This window comes from Chelonoidis abingdonii, chromosome 7, assembly GCF_003597395.2.
Source record: "Chelonoidis abingdonii isolate Lonesome George chromosome 7, CheloAbing_2.0, whole genome shotgun sequence".
Taxonomy (NCBI): domain Eukaryota; kingdom Metazoa; phylum Chordata; order Testudines; family Testudinidae; genus Chelonoidis; species Chelonoidis abingdonii.
The window spans coordinates 25,996,852-26,011,799 of record NC_133775.1 but is presented as its reverse complement, the minus strand read 5'-3'; the positions used below and the strand labels follow the sequence as shown (position 1 = coordinate 26,011,799).

At 47.8% G+C, this 14,948-nt stretch overlaps 2 protein-coding genes across 5 annotated transcripts in view; one reads left to right on the top strand and one right to left on the bottom strand.

Moving 5' to 3' along the window:
- FUBP1 (far upstream element binding protein 1) overlaps positions 1-14,948 on the top strand; it is a 63,202-nt gene that overhangs the window by 36,693 nt on the left and 11,561 nt on the right. The gene's annotated exons all lie outside the window — the stretch shown is intronic.
- NEXN (nexilin F-actin binding protein) overlaps positions 827-14,948 on the bottom strand; it is a 48,369-nt gene continuing 34,247 nt past the window's right edge. Inside the window, exons 12-13 of the mRNA XM_032802499.2 lie at positions 2,485-2,670; positions 827-1,198 (exon numbers count right to left, since the gene is read on the bottom strand). Of these exons, the coding sequence (XP_032658390.1) occupies positions 827-1,198; positions 2,485-2,670 (558 nt within the window). The remainder of the gene's footprint in view (positions 1,199-2,484; positions 2,671-14,948) is intronic.

The following is a 14,948-nucleotide window of genomic DNA, read 5'->3' as shown; positions in this document are numbered from 1 at the left end:
GTAGCTGCTGTGCAACCCCAATATATCCCCAAATGTACTTTCTTCAAATTTTGTTTTAATATGCCAAATGCTATTTTAACATGGGTAACTGGTAAAGGGGGGGGGGGGCAGGGAACAACCTTCAAATGCAAGTCTTGGTAGTCTAATAGAGTTAACAAAACTTTGGCCTATAATCACTAATAGTGTAAATGCATCACTAATTACACATCCCATTACTATGTTGAATATAAGTATTAAAGCTGATTGAAAGAAAAATGTTTTATTAGACAAAAAGCTTAAACCATTACATAATCTGTTATTGTTTAAAAATAGTACATTACTTTTATTCCAGAAACATTCATTTTTGCCTGTTAAGTCTGAGACAAAATAAAGCAGCTATAAACTTAGTGTTCATGCAGAATGTATTCCTACCTCCTGAACTTCCAGATTATGTATTTAACTGTTATACTACAGAATAATTGGTCTTCAAAGGTAGGAACACAAATACAATTCAGTTTTTTCAATAGTTGGGCTTTTTCATACCAGTCCTCCTTTTAGTGTAATGTGCCTTTGATACCAAATTTCACATTGTAACAGAACTTGAACACTCATGCAGGACAAAGGATATCCCTATCTGATGTAGGAATGACACTTTCTAGTTTCCTTTTATTGGCCCCACCACAGAAAAAGAGATGGATGCAGTAAGAAAGTTGAGGGAGGTTTCCAGCAAAAGTAGAGCATTAGTAGTCATCAGCTAGAAAAGAAAAGGAGAGTCAAGAAAAATGGAATAGACTTTGCAATAGGAAAGGTGTGTAAAGTAATTAGGCACTCAAAACAAGATAAAACATTAACTCTTACTTTCAATGGTGAGAATACAGGTGCTAGCTGCTGTGCCTCTGCTGTTGACTGCTTTACACATATATTCTCCTTCATCTTCTGGGAAAGTTTCTGGTAAGTAAAGGCAGTAAGTTTCTCCTCTTTCAATGTACTGATAGTCCTCAGAGTCCTGCAACATTTCCCCTTCAAACCACCATGTGACTTCAGGTTTTGGCTCTCCCGTAATTTTAACAGTAAATCTTACTGGCTCGCTGTCTACAACTGAAACGTTCTTTAGGGGTTTCTTGAACCATGGAGCTCCTGACCGAGCTTGGTTCTCTTCATCTTCATAAGTAGAACCATTTATAATAGTTCCCTCTTCTTCCTCCTCCTCTTCCCTTTTCTGTGTTAAAAATAAATTGATTTAGAGAATTTCAAACACTGTTATAACATGAACAGTTTGCAATGCCTCGTAAATCTTTGGCCATATGAAAGTTAGAAAAAACAAAATTTTGGAGAAAGGAGATGGCAACTCCCAACGCAAGCGTACTGGATAATAACAGATTATGTATCAATACCACAATCTGGATACTGAACAAGAAAGGCATAATGGGAAAGTTGGGGAAGACAGAGCTTAATGTGGTGGGGTGCAGAGGTGGAATCTGGGGAACAATATAAGAACGTACGTTGCTTCCTCATTTGAGAACTGGCCAAATGTTTTAAGGAAAACATGTCCACTTTCTCTACACCATTATGTATGTATGAGAGCTGTTAAACTATTAAAATAATTAATTGCTGTTAGTTTTAATTGCACTGTTAAATAATAGAATGCCAATTTAAATTATAAATATTTTTGGATTTTTTCTTCATTTTCAAATATTGATTTCAATTATAACACAATACAAAGTATACACTGCTCACTTTATATTTAGTACAAATATTTAGACCAAAGATAGTGCAATCTATAAGTCAAAGCAGGAAGAGGCATATGAATGTTTAGCACAGTGGTTCTCAGACTTTTGTACTGATGACATCTTTCAAACAGCAAGCCTCTGAGTGATCCCCCCTTATACATTAAAAACACTTTATATATTTAACACCATTATAAATGCTGGACACAAAGGGGGAGTTGGGGTGGAGGCTAACAGTGCACAACCCCCCATGTAACAACCTTGTGACCCCCTGAGGGGTTCTGACTCCCTGTTTGAGAACCCCTGGTTTAGCATTTCTGGCACAGAAATACCTTGCAACACTGGCTACAACAGTGCTATTTTTTTTACAGTGCAAATATTTGTATTGTGTTGTAATTGAAAAATATATTTGAAAATGTAGAAAAACATCCAACATATTTATAATGAATGTAAATTGGTATCTTGTTTAACAGTGCAATTAAAACAGACTAACCGTGCTTAATTTTTTTTATCAAGTTAATTTGTTCTGAGTTAATCGCTTGAGTTAACTGCGATTAATTCCTTCAGACAGGAATATCTGAAAATTCCAAAAGCAATTTTACTGGATGTTTCAACTGTTTCTGTACATTTTTGCAGTATCAAGACTATCATGATTCTAGTAATGTTGCTACTAACTGGAAATAAACCAGCTAAAAACATGCATTTCATTAATAATAAATTAACAAAAAATTCTTGGGTCTTGAACATTTCTGGAGAGGGTGTTTTGAATCCTCCATACCTTCTGTAGTGCAGCATCAATTTCCTTCTGTTCAAACTGCATACGTAGTAATTTTTGTTCCTCAATTCTTCTTTGTTCCTCCTCTTCCCTTGCCTTTGCCATTTGCTCAAACCTAGCCTTCATGTTTACTTTATGAGTAAATGGAGCCTCAGGTTTCTTGGCAGGCTTCACGTCTACTTCATCATCCTTTTCAGTTTAAAGAATAAGAAAAATTCAGTAAAATAATAAAGTTTAGCACTTTACTTGTAATCATACTGACAGACTGTATCAATAAACAGTAAAAAGGCTAGCTTAGTTGAAGGGTTCTCGTTTTGCTTGTTTCTGGGGGCAATATACCCCAGCCAGAATGGTGTAGCAGTTAAAACCCCATAAGCACAACATCTGAAGGATGGTCTAGACTGGGATTTAGGGGTGAGCTATTTGCTAGGTAGCTTTGCCATTATGAACCTTTCGTTGAAGCAATAATTCTTTAAAACATGCTAAATTAATTTAAAACCCAGGCTCCCTACTATAAACACACTTATGCTAGGTTGTATTCACTGGGGGGGGGGGGGGTGTCTTTACAATGTGATACCTATCCTGAGTTAATTATTTTAATAGAAACTTCTAGTGGAGATAGGGCATTAGTTACCTGTATACAATCGTACAAACTGCTGGGATTTACTTAAACTAGCTCTGTCAAACAGCAAACTACCTCTGCCTTATCTCCACAAGATTTTACTGTGAGAACTATTTCTAGATAGTAGCTGAGTGGGGGGTATTCCTAAAAGTGTCAGTTTCAAGATACCTTGTACAACACCTAGCACAAGGTTCTGGGCACTATGGCCCATGTAATTAATATTTAATTGATTACACTAGCTCCTGTGTATGTAAGTAAGTCAAATTTTCTGGAAGCGAGCCCGAGGAAAAGAGATAGTGGCTCCCCCCACCCCCGAAAAAAAGCTTGGCATAAATGAGCTGAGTGATAACATAATAACCCAGTTGCTCTGCTGTTTCCCCTCAATAATTAGTGTGGTGTTCAGGATTGTGGTATACTTGTAAAATCCTATACATCAGCCTACTATCTTGGCTCTACATAGTGATATGTGGTGCACTACAGTTTGAGTAAGAAAGTAATAGACAAAATAGAAAAACGGGTTACAACAACCCATTAAGCCAGGGTTTCTCAAACAGGGGTTGCCACTTGTGTTGGGAAAGCCCCTGGTGGGCCAGGCCGGTTCCTTTACCTGGTCTGGACAATCGCGGCTCCCACTGGCTGCGGATCACTGCTGTGGGCTACTGGGAGCTGCTGGAAGCGGCGGCCAGTAAGTCCCCCAGCCCCTACACAAGTCCCTACACAAAAAGTGACCCTTGTTTTGAGAAACCCTGCTTTAAGCACTTGTCATTTCTTGTTTGAGTAAGGGGGAGGCGGATACGCTGTACTGGGTTTGGCCCTTCCCCTTTCTAAGTGGAGCTTAACCGGGAAGCCTCCCCAAACCCTTCTTGACTATTCCAAAGCTTCCTGTGCTGCTTTTGACCACTAACTTTTTCTATTTAAAAAAAAAAAAGCCCACCCTGCTTGTTCTAGAAAACTGGTGGGGATTTTCTTTTTCCTCTTAAGAGATTTGCCACAGCAGTCCCTACCCCAAAATGGCGGGGGGAAAATTCTCCCTTCTGCAAAAAGCCTTTAAGAAAACGAGAAGCAAAAATAGGTTAAACTGTACTGTACCACTAACACAAAGAACACAACTGTCCCTTCACTACTAAGGTGCTATACTTCAGTGTTTCCTTTTTCACACTGAAAACTTGTTAGCTCTTTTTTTAAATCTGTAGCCTTTCCCGCAATCACTTTGTACGCTGCCAATTTATTCCTAGCCTCCTCTCCAATATGACTTTCCCTTGCTGCCACCTCTTCCCAAACAGGAAGCAGGTGGGAACTGATGAGGAAGACAGGACATGATAGTAAAGAGGATTTCCAGGGTGTGCGGGGGAAGGTCTACTATAAAAAAAAAGATATGTCTGCCAAGTGTCAGCTCCTCTTAAGTTTGGGGATTGTTTTTTCTTATTACCTGGAAATTAGCTTATTTAGCAAGAGTTAAAAAGAAAAGACAGAAGGGAAAGGAAAATAAAACGATAAGGGATAAGGCAAAATAGAATGTGGTGAGAAGGAAAACAATCTAGAATAATTTCTTGAGATCTGGTATTTAAAAAGACAGTTTAATTTTAACAGTATTTAACTGTAAAATGGACTGTCCAAAGCCATAGTCTGCTGAGGTGTTTTTATGCCACAACTTTGTAGCAGCTTCCAGAACTGCACAGCTTGGGGCCTAGTTCCAGTACCTATTATGTTAAATGAATTGGGGTTCAATGATTTAATCAAGATAAGTGGGAGGGGGAGAGGCATAAAGGCACTCAAAGGAATTTGGGGTGTGTGAAAAAGGCAGTACTGGAGATTGGGTTGAGGGGCTGAAGGTGAGACTCAGATCTCTTGACTTCACTACATTCTCAAGCAACATTTCACAGTGGCTGCAAAGGGGGTGAGGGGAAGAGAAGGGGACCCTCCTGGAAGCTTTGGGGCCATGCTCTTCTTTGCCCCTCCTATCTCCTTACTGCTCCTCCGAGGGGATGGGACTGTATAGCAGGGAGAGAGCTCAGGTGCCAAAGTTTGTTTTTCCTAGGAGAGAAAGAGTTCAGGAAGTTGGGCCCCTACCTTATTCACAAAAAGGGAAGGGAGACTAGGGCGTGGAGCAGATCCTGGACTGTTGGAAGTGTCAAGCTGGAAAGAGCTAATTCCTCCTCCTCCTCCCCCCCCCCGCCCCATGTGAAAAAGTATCTGCCCAACCTTCTTCCTATGACCTCCCCTCAAGGAAAAGATTGCTCCTGGGCAACAGGGCTTCCGCTCTCTACTCCTCAAATGGGAACCTTGAGGAAACCCAGGCAGGAACCCACTCCTTGAACCCATGAGTCCCTGAGCAACCTGGGCAGAGACCTCCTCCTCCACCTCTCAAGCCATAACATTAAAGACCTGATTTAATAAAAACAATAAGGAAACATCTTAAGCAGGTTTTATAGAGAGAAGTGATTAAAATCTGTCACAATGTTTAAACACATGGATGTTTTACACATCAGCCATTTGCCAGACAAATGTCAGGTTTCCAGATTGAGAAGTATAAGTGGATGTGAAAGATGGTGTGGGGACTTAATGGGTATGGAGCCAAGAGAAATGCATACTAAAAGCTTTGCAAATATAGAGCAAATATGTTGGTGGGAAGATCGAGGCTGCTGGTTCTTCTTCGAGTGCTTGCTCATATCCATTCCAGTTAGGTGTGTGCGCGCCACGTGCACATTCGTTGGAAGATTTTTACCCTAGCAACACTCGGTGGGTCGGCAGGGCGCCCCCTGGAGTGGCGCCGCTATGGTGCCGGATATATACCCCTGCCGACCCAGTTGCCCTTCAGTTCCTTCTTACTGCCCGTGTCAGTCGTTGGAACAGTGGAGCGCAGCTTAGCTGACCTCCGCTTCCCTAGCTACTCGTAGTTCTTGTGTATATAGTTATAATCCTTATATATTTATATATATATATATATGCGTTTTTTTTCTTTACTAGCATAGTTAGTTTATAATAGTTAGCAGGGTTCGAGAAGTAGCCCCTTCCCCGCAACCGGTGCCGGAGCCCAGGCCCGGCTCACTGGTTCTTAGACTGTGCTTGGCCGACCTCAGGCCGTTGCTGACAGGAGATCCACACGACTCCTGTTTACGATGCCTCGGGGGATCGCATTTCACAGCTAAGTGCCCCATTTGCAAGGCGTTTAAGCCTAGAACAAAATGGAGCAGCACTTTCATTTCCCCTCCACCTTCTGCACCAAGCGCTTGCTACTCGGCGGACAGAAGCGCCTCCTCGGCACCGGGCCCCACCGGCACCGGCCGTTACCGGCACCGAAGTCGACTCTGTGCCGCTCCCTCTCTCTGAGGTTGAGGAAGCCCACGACTCCTCCTGCCAGTGCCCGACAGCTCCCCGGCACGCGCCGTGGTTCAGCTCCCTGCTCCTGCTGCTTCGCTGGTCGGACAGGCACCCCCTGGAGTGCGCGCTATTGGTGCCGGATATATACCCCTGCCGACCCAGCTGCCCTTCAGTTCCTTCTTGCCGCTACTTCCAAACAGAGGGGTAAGAGAGGCAGGTTTTGAATGATTATGCACACAATTCGAAACAACATTACAACAGGTGTAGTACACCGTCTTTTCTTCTTCGATGCTTGCTCCAATCCATTCCAGTTAGTTTCCCAAGCCTTATGTAGGCGTGGGGTCGGAGTGAAAATATGCAGATGTAAAAACTGCTGAGCAAAGGCTGCAGTATCTCTTGACTGTTTGAACCAGAGCATAATCGAAGCAAGGTATGGACCGAGGACCATGGAGCGCGCGATAGATCTCATGGGTAGGTACACAAGTCCGCAAGGCGGCAGATGAAGCCTGAGCACTGGTTAGAAGCATGTATGTGGCTTGGGGAATGTTGAGCCAATCATAACAAGCGGGGGTGCACGTCATCACCCAAGATGAATCCTCTGAGAGGAAACAGGTAGCCTTTCTTCCGGTCTGCTGTGAGCGACGAGAGTTGGGGCATGTAAACAAATGGTGTTGTCCGCATAAATACAGCGAGCGCTCTACAGAGTCCGAGTGGCTTGTTGTCCCATCGCAGGGTATGGTGGTTTACAGACAAGGCCGAAACAGCTTCAGGGAGAAGCCCACGTGTGTCGCTAACTGCACACTGTCTTGTGAACATAATGTTGCGGACCACCTATAAGCAGCCTGACCCGAAACTCGTCGGCCAATTAATGGCTACCCGAGGAAAACTTCTTCAAGACAGTATATAGCAGCGAGCAGTCAGCTAACGGGTCGAATGGAGGAGACATCAGTTCGGGTTAAACCCAGTTGGTCCAGGTTGGTGGCAGCGTGACCTAAGTTTGGAGCTGGCTCTGCTATGCGTGAGCCCTAGCAACGCAAAACTAGAATCGACCCCTTAGCCTGGATGCAGGTGAAGAGATGGGCCAAGTGTACCTCGCGGATGACACCGCAGCCCGCTGTTGCGCAGTCAGAGGGGCAACATAAGGGATCGAGCTTCGCAGGAGGTAAGATTTTACGATGTCGCACACTGTAGAGAATGCTTCACCTGGCCAGACTGGACACCAGGTGGAGGCTTCCTGCTGTCCTGATGTCAGCTAGCAGCCCCATGGTAAGAGACTGCAGGTCTGGCGCGAAGGCTGCCAGTCCTGAGGTATACGGTCTGGTGGAGTGCAGGGTATTGGTAGGAGGTTTGAACACCGAGCACAGGGCTATCATGCTGCCTGAACCCCAGTGATGATGATGATGGCGCCTGCCCCGCGAGCGTGAGAGACCCAATGGCTGTAGTGGGAACGTGGAAGCCATAAAGTGTTGGCCCTTCCCGCATGGACAGCTCCGAATCAGTCCCGGGAGAGACCTTGAAGGCAGGACAGCGCAGCAGACCTCGGATCATGTTCTCGCGTAAGCAACAGTCCATATTGGGAAATCCCCTCTTCTGGCAACAGAATGATCACATCAGAGGCGAGACTCATGGGAAATGACTGGCTGTCCAAAGCCCAAGGAGAAGGATCTACCGATCTATCGAGTGGCTATGCAAAAGTCCCAGGAGGATGGGCCTCCTGACAAAAGAGAGGCCATGTCCCTCCCAGGTTGTTAGTGTAGACAGGCCATTGTGCTGGCTTGTAACCATGAGACGCCACGGCCTCGCAGCTGCTGCTGAACCCCTGGCACCCAGCAGACTGCTCTCATTTTTGACATTGTGTGGACTCCAGTCCTGAGAAGACCAAGTCTTAAGCTCGAATGTATGAGGTGAGCACCTTGAGGCCAGGTCTACACTACGAGAGTTAATCGATTTTAGATGCGCAATTTCAGTACGAGAATGCATAGCTTGAAATCAATATCTAAAATCAATTTATACCGTTCTCACCGCGGATCGATCCACGCGGCTTGTGTGTCCGAAGTCGGTTGTCTAGGCTGATTCGGAATCGATCTAAGCATGCTCTGGATCGAGATATCGCGTCCAGGACGCCGGTGATTGTAATTGCATCGAGCAATCTATTTACGGCCGATCAGCGCTATCTACGTGCTAGCGAGAGAATGACGCATCCGTCGTCAGGGACAGTAGGGCTGGGCGGATAGGCCGATCCTGACCACACAGGAGGGTTAGCACATTCTAGGGAGCTAGGTGCGTTGAGGAATGTGGACATACGAGCCATTAGCCCTGTCCGGGCGTACGCATTTGAGCCACTTGAGAGAGAGAGGACTTTAGCGGTTTGTTCAACAGCAGGCAGCCATGGACCGGAGACCGAGACAAATGCGAGCGAAGTCGTTGGAAAAGTTTGAACTCTGTTTCGATCGGTGCATCGCCTGAACCGGCTAGTAAGCAGATGCGCTACTCGAGTCCAGGAGAGCCCCTAGAAGTTAACTGTGCTGGGAACAGTGGATGTTTCCATAGTGATCATCAGGCCGTAACTGTGAATAGGTCTTGATATGCCACACGCTGAGTGACTTGTGTCTTGGAGTTCCTCAGATAGCCCAATCGTCCAGTACGGAACCATATCCGATTGTCGGGGGTGGCGACTACGGCCACACACTGGTTAATGCTGCTGGGCTGTAAAAGCAAACGCAGGACCGTAAACTGTAGTACCGATGGGCAGAAAGGAGTATCTCTTGCGGATGGAGATGCAATGTGAAAGTAGCTCCTTCATATTGAGTGGCATACAGTCTCCATCTAAGACAGGATAATGTTCCAGGATACCATGCGGACTCACTTATCATAACTCGGTGAGTCCTCGTAGGTCTAGATAGTCTGAGACCTCCGACGAGTCGGGGTAGGAATAAGGAGTAATTCCCTTCGTCATCCGCGTCTGACCCTTGTAAGAGATTGCGCCTGAGAGGACCATGAAGAGGACAGGTTGAACAAATTGGAGTGTACATACTCACAGTGTGGGAATAGCGAATGAAGTTAATGGACACCAAGAGAAGTAGAGTGGATCCGCTGTAACGTACCGCCTCGGCGCACTCGAAGTTCGTCTTGGTCCGTCTGATTGCGAGAGCTCGACTTGGCCCTCTAGGGTCCTGCGTCGTCTGCGACCACTCAGCCGCGCTGTATGCCAATCCGTCTGTGCTAGCATAGAGTGGGCGAGTGGCTGGGCGGAAGGCTGCAGTAGTCGTCAGCGTACCACCGAGAGAGAGCACATTAGGACCTTTGCCTTCAGCTTTGCGCCTCGGTTGATTCACTGCAAGAGGCTTTACCAACAATGTGATCGTAAAGGCCGAGGTTTGAACTGACCATGAGATGCTCCTCATGGAACAGGCCTGGAGAAAGCTCTGGCGCCTTTCCTTCTCCAAGAGGCATGAACTCTTGGCGGAACTTGATGGAGAACTCCATAAATTTATTCCCGTTATCAGTGTTATGCATTTTACGGGCTAAGCAGGCTTAGTGATTTGCCACGCAGGCTATAGGCCCTTGCAGAATACACCTGCGATGAGTAGGATCATTCGCCAGCTCCTTCGATTCGGCTGGCTGCCTGTTGCCATGCCTGCCCTTTTTCTTAACCAAGCGAAGACATGAGCAGGAGAGGAGGACAGACAGAAGTAGTTGTACCCTCCATCTACTCGGCATCGGGCTATTCGCTGTATGCGTCCGAATTAAACGGTAGGGCCCTGGAGCCGATTGAGTGGCTACTTCCATAGGAGCCTGATGGGCTCTCAGGTTGTTGTGGCACATCAGTATCGCGGTTCCGGCATAAGAGCTGTCCGCTAGGGAAAATACTGCGCGTGTCCGGTTGGTCATGGAAGGTGCCTGGAAACATGGGGCAGGTCTCTGACTCTACAGACTTGAACCAACTCGCACCTGGGCCAGACCGGAGCCACTGCGTACCTGGACAAGATCCGACCGGCGACCGGAGCTGCCGGGAAGAGTCGACTGAGATCTCAAGTCGGAGCGGCTACGCGAGTAGATTCTGCTAGCGTGCTGGAGGCCGATCGTTGCAGATACGGTCGTTAACGACACCGACCTGCTGCGGCGAGTGCACCCGGTCGTGAGCGAACAGCATCAGACTGCAAGTGGCGTCGGATGAAGCTCGACGGGACTTGGAGCGTTCGGACTGTTCTCATGAACGGCTCCACTTGCGCCCTGACAGAGGAGGTCGTATCAACGGCTTTCCAAGAGACTGTTATTACCCGCACGGCGTGCCGGCTGCAGGCAGCATCTCACTCTGTCATGCAATGAGAGTCCCTCGCGTTGAAATGTTCGCTGGAAGACATGTAAGCTCGACCACATGGTTTGCGTACCAGGGAGCTGTCACGCACGGTTCGCGGCCCTTGTGGTTACCGGATCGCGTTTGCTGACGTCGCCAGTGCCCTCAGCAGCGTCAGAAGGATTATTAGTGTCGGGCTGATTCGAGATTTTATGATGCACTATGGGTTTCTGTGGTGGGTGCTTTTTTGAATAAGATTTCCAGTTTCATTTGGTGAGTACTGGTTAAGCTGCGCGTGTGGGTGTCTCGACGGATCGCTGATCTGTGTTGCACTGTTAGGTAAGCGGGCTGAGTACTTCGGCTTTGGTGTTATCTAATATTGAATATCATCCGTTGAGCTTATCTGCGTTTCGGGCTCATCGGTGACCCTGGATCGCTTGCTGGGCCTGGTACCTCGATCTCTGTGCTGTTTCGAGCCCTAGGATGTGTAAATGTCTGACGTTGATCGGAATTCGTGGACAGTTGTCCGATTGCTATATCTTGTGGTTGTCTTTATTATTAGTTATGGAGGTATTTTGTGGATTTTAGCTTACACTGAAATACCTAGCACCCGTGGTCGAGGCACCCTGGAGTTGGCCGTATTGTGCCGGATATATACCTGCCGACCCAGCTGCCTTAGTTTTCTTGCGCTACTCAACTATGGAAGGAGGGCGGGTTATGCCGCGTGGCCGTGCGATTTTTTCTTGTATCTGTCCTTGTATCATGTTCGTCGATATGATATGAGCAACATCCAAGAAACAGTTAAATGAGACCGTCTTTTCTTCTTCGGTGCTTGCTCATATCCATTCCAGTTAGTGTTCCCAGCCTTAATGTAGCGTGCGGTCGAGAGGAAATTCTGGCAGATGTAAAAACTGCTGAGCACAAGCTGCAGTATCTTCTTGACTGTCTGACCGAGCATTAATTGCGACCAGGGTATGGACCGAGACCATTGGAGCTGCGGATAGATCTCAGTGGGTAGGTACACCAAGCAAGCAAGCGCGCAGATGACCTGAGCACTGGTAGACTGCATGGTGATGTGGCTTGGGAATGTTGAGCCAAATCTAACAAGTGCGGGTGCACGTCATCACCCAAGATGATCTCTCTGAGAGGAAACAGTTAGACCTTTCCGTTCGTCTGCTCTGCGCACGCAATTGGTGTGTACAATAAAGTGTTGTCGCGTCAAAAATGCGATCGCTCTACGAGTCCAGAGTGGGCAATTGTTGTCCCATGCTGAGTGTGAGGGTTAACAGACAAGGCGAAAAGCTTCCAGGGAATAAAGCCAGGTGTGGTGAACTGCCTTGTCTTGTGAACATAATGTGGCGAACCACCTTAGAGCGCCGAGAGAAGATCGTCATGGCAATTGAATGTCTGAGGAAACAGGCTTCCAAGACAGGTATGAGCGAGCAGTCGCTAACGGTCTGGAGGAGACTATTGGTAACACCAGTTGAGTCCAGTTGGCTGGGCAGCAGTCCTAAGGGTGTTGTGCGAGCCTCGAAGAACCTCAAAGCCATGCGGTGAGAACGAAGGACCTTAGCCTGATGAAAGGTAGAGAGCTGGCAAGTGTACCTCGACGAATAACGTAGCCTGCGTGCAGTCAGCGGTGTCTCAAATAAGGGATGAGACTTCAGCAGGGAAGATTTGATAGCCACACTGTAGGAAGATCGTTCACATAGGTCAGACGTTGACCAGTGACAGCTTCTGCTGTCCTAAGCTCGCACGTAGCAGAGCCCAACAACAGGTGAAGCTGCAGTTCGGCGGCGGAAGTCTCGTGCAGTCCTGAGGATAGCTGGGTGGGTGCAAGGTATGGGTAGTTTGACAGGCCGAGCAACATGGCGTATCTAGTGCTGCCTAACCAACATGGAGTAGAGATGGATGGGCGCCATGCCCTGGAGGGTAGCAGACCATGGCTGGTGGAACGGTGGGAAGCTAAAGGTGTGGCCTCCACGCATGAGACAGTGCCGAATATCCCAGAAAAGAGGGAGAGACCTTGGAAGGAGCAAACCTCGGGCATATTAGTCTCTTCGTAGAAACAGTCCATATTCGGGGGAACAAATCCCTTTCTGGCAACAGAATGCATCACGCAAGCGAAGGGCACTGCACGAGAACAACTGCTGGCAAGCGAAGGAGACAGGTGCTACCAGATCTATCGGTGGCTATGCAAAAGTCCAAGATGGTGCCTGACAAAGGAGAGGACCATTCCTCCCAGGTTGTTTAGTTAGAATGGCCATTGTGCTGGCTGTAAACACGAGACGCACGGCCTCGGCAGCTGCTGTGAAACCCTGGCACGCCAGAAGACTGCTCTTCATGTTTGACCTTGATAGTGGACTACAGTCTCGAAAACAAAGTTAAACTCGAAGGTTTGAGTGGACACTGAGCCAGGTTCACTACAGATTAATCGATTTTAGATGCGCATTCAGCTACGGATTGTATAGCTGATAATCGAATATCTAAATCAATTATACCCTCTTTCACGCGGCGGTATCGATCACGCGGCTTGTGGGTCAGTCGGGCAGTCCGTGAGCTTGAGTCTCGGAATCATTAAAGCATGCTTGGATCGCAATACGCGTCCAGACACCAGACGATATTCGATCCACCGAGCCAATCATTTTAACGCGCCAATCCAGCGCGTAGTCTAGACTGCATGAGCCGAGAGAGTGACGCCATCCGCGTCAGGACATGAGGCGCGGGGCGATAGGAACCGCATCCTGACACACAGGATGCGATTAGCCCATTCTAGGGCCTAGGGATTGAGGAATGTGGACTACGATGCCATTAGGCGTGCCGGGGGTTACGATGTGAGCATTGGAGATATACATGGCTAGAGCTTACGCGGGTTTGTTACAACAGCGCACCAGGGACCCGGTGACCGAGACAATGCCGAGCAAGTCGTGGAAAAGTTTGCAAACTCGGTAGTGTGCATCGTCGCCTGAACCGTGGCTATGTAGAAGCAGGACCGCTAGCTGAGTCCAGGATGCCCCTAGAAGTCTAACTGTGCGTGGGCCAGTGGATGTTTCCCATAGTGCATCACAGGCCTAGAGATGTGAATACGCCTTGATGATGCCACACGCCTGAGTGATTTGTTTGGTAGTCTCCAGATAAGCCCTACGCCAGAATACGGAAAACCAATCCGAATTGCGGGTGTGGGCGCTCGGCCAACACATGGTTAATGCTGCTGGGCTGTAAGCCGCCCAGCGTGACCGTAAACTGATGACCGATGGTTGCTAAAGAGTAGCTCTGTGCGTATGGAGTGGCAATGTGAAAGTACCTCTTCATATTGGGAGGCATACATCTCCCAGTCTAAGAAGATAATGTTCCAGGGATCATGACGGACTGTCAAACTTATGATAACGTGTGATCCTCGTAGGTCTAGAAGTCTGGAGACCTCGTACGATCGGGTAGGAGATAAGGGAGCTATGCCCTTCGCATCCGGCGTCTGACCTTGTAAGAGAATTGCGCCTGAGAGAGTCCATGACAGAGGCAGACAGGTTGAACACAAGGGAGTGGTAGCCATACTCCACCATGATGTAGGGAATGAACCGAAGATAACTGGGACTACACGACAAGAGGATAGAGAGTGATCGCCTGTAACCGTACGCCGCCTCGGCCACCTTGAGATTCGTCTTGCGTGCCCGTGTGATTGCGCAGAGTCGCTCTTTGGCCCTCTAGGGTCTGCCGTCGCTGCGACCACCTCAGCCGCGCTGTAATGCCAAGTCCTGTCTGTGACTAGGCATAGAGTGGCGGTGTGCTGGACGAAGGCTGCTAGGTGTCAGCCGTAGCAAGCCGAGGAGAGCACTTAAGGACCGTGCCTTCGCTTGCAGCCGGTTGAGCACTGCAAGAGGCCTTTACAACAATGTAGTCGGTGAAAGGCGCGAGTGTTGCAACTGAAGCATGAGTGCTCCTCATGCCGAGGCTGGGAGAAGCTACTGCGCCTTTCCTCCACAGGGCATGAACCTGTGGCGGACTTTGATGGAGAACTCATAAATTTATTAACCGTTCATACGTTATGATATACGGGCTAAGCAGGCTGAATGATTTGCCAGCAGGCTATAAGCACTGGCAGAACGACCCTAAGCGACTGAGTAAGGATATGCCTAGTCCCTTCGATTTCGGGCTGCGCTGTATGCCTGCCGTTCCTCTCTCTCAGTGCAGGGAGGGGTATGACGACAAGAGTCCTTCCGTAGAGCATCG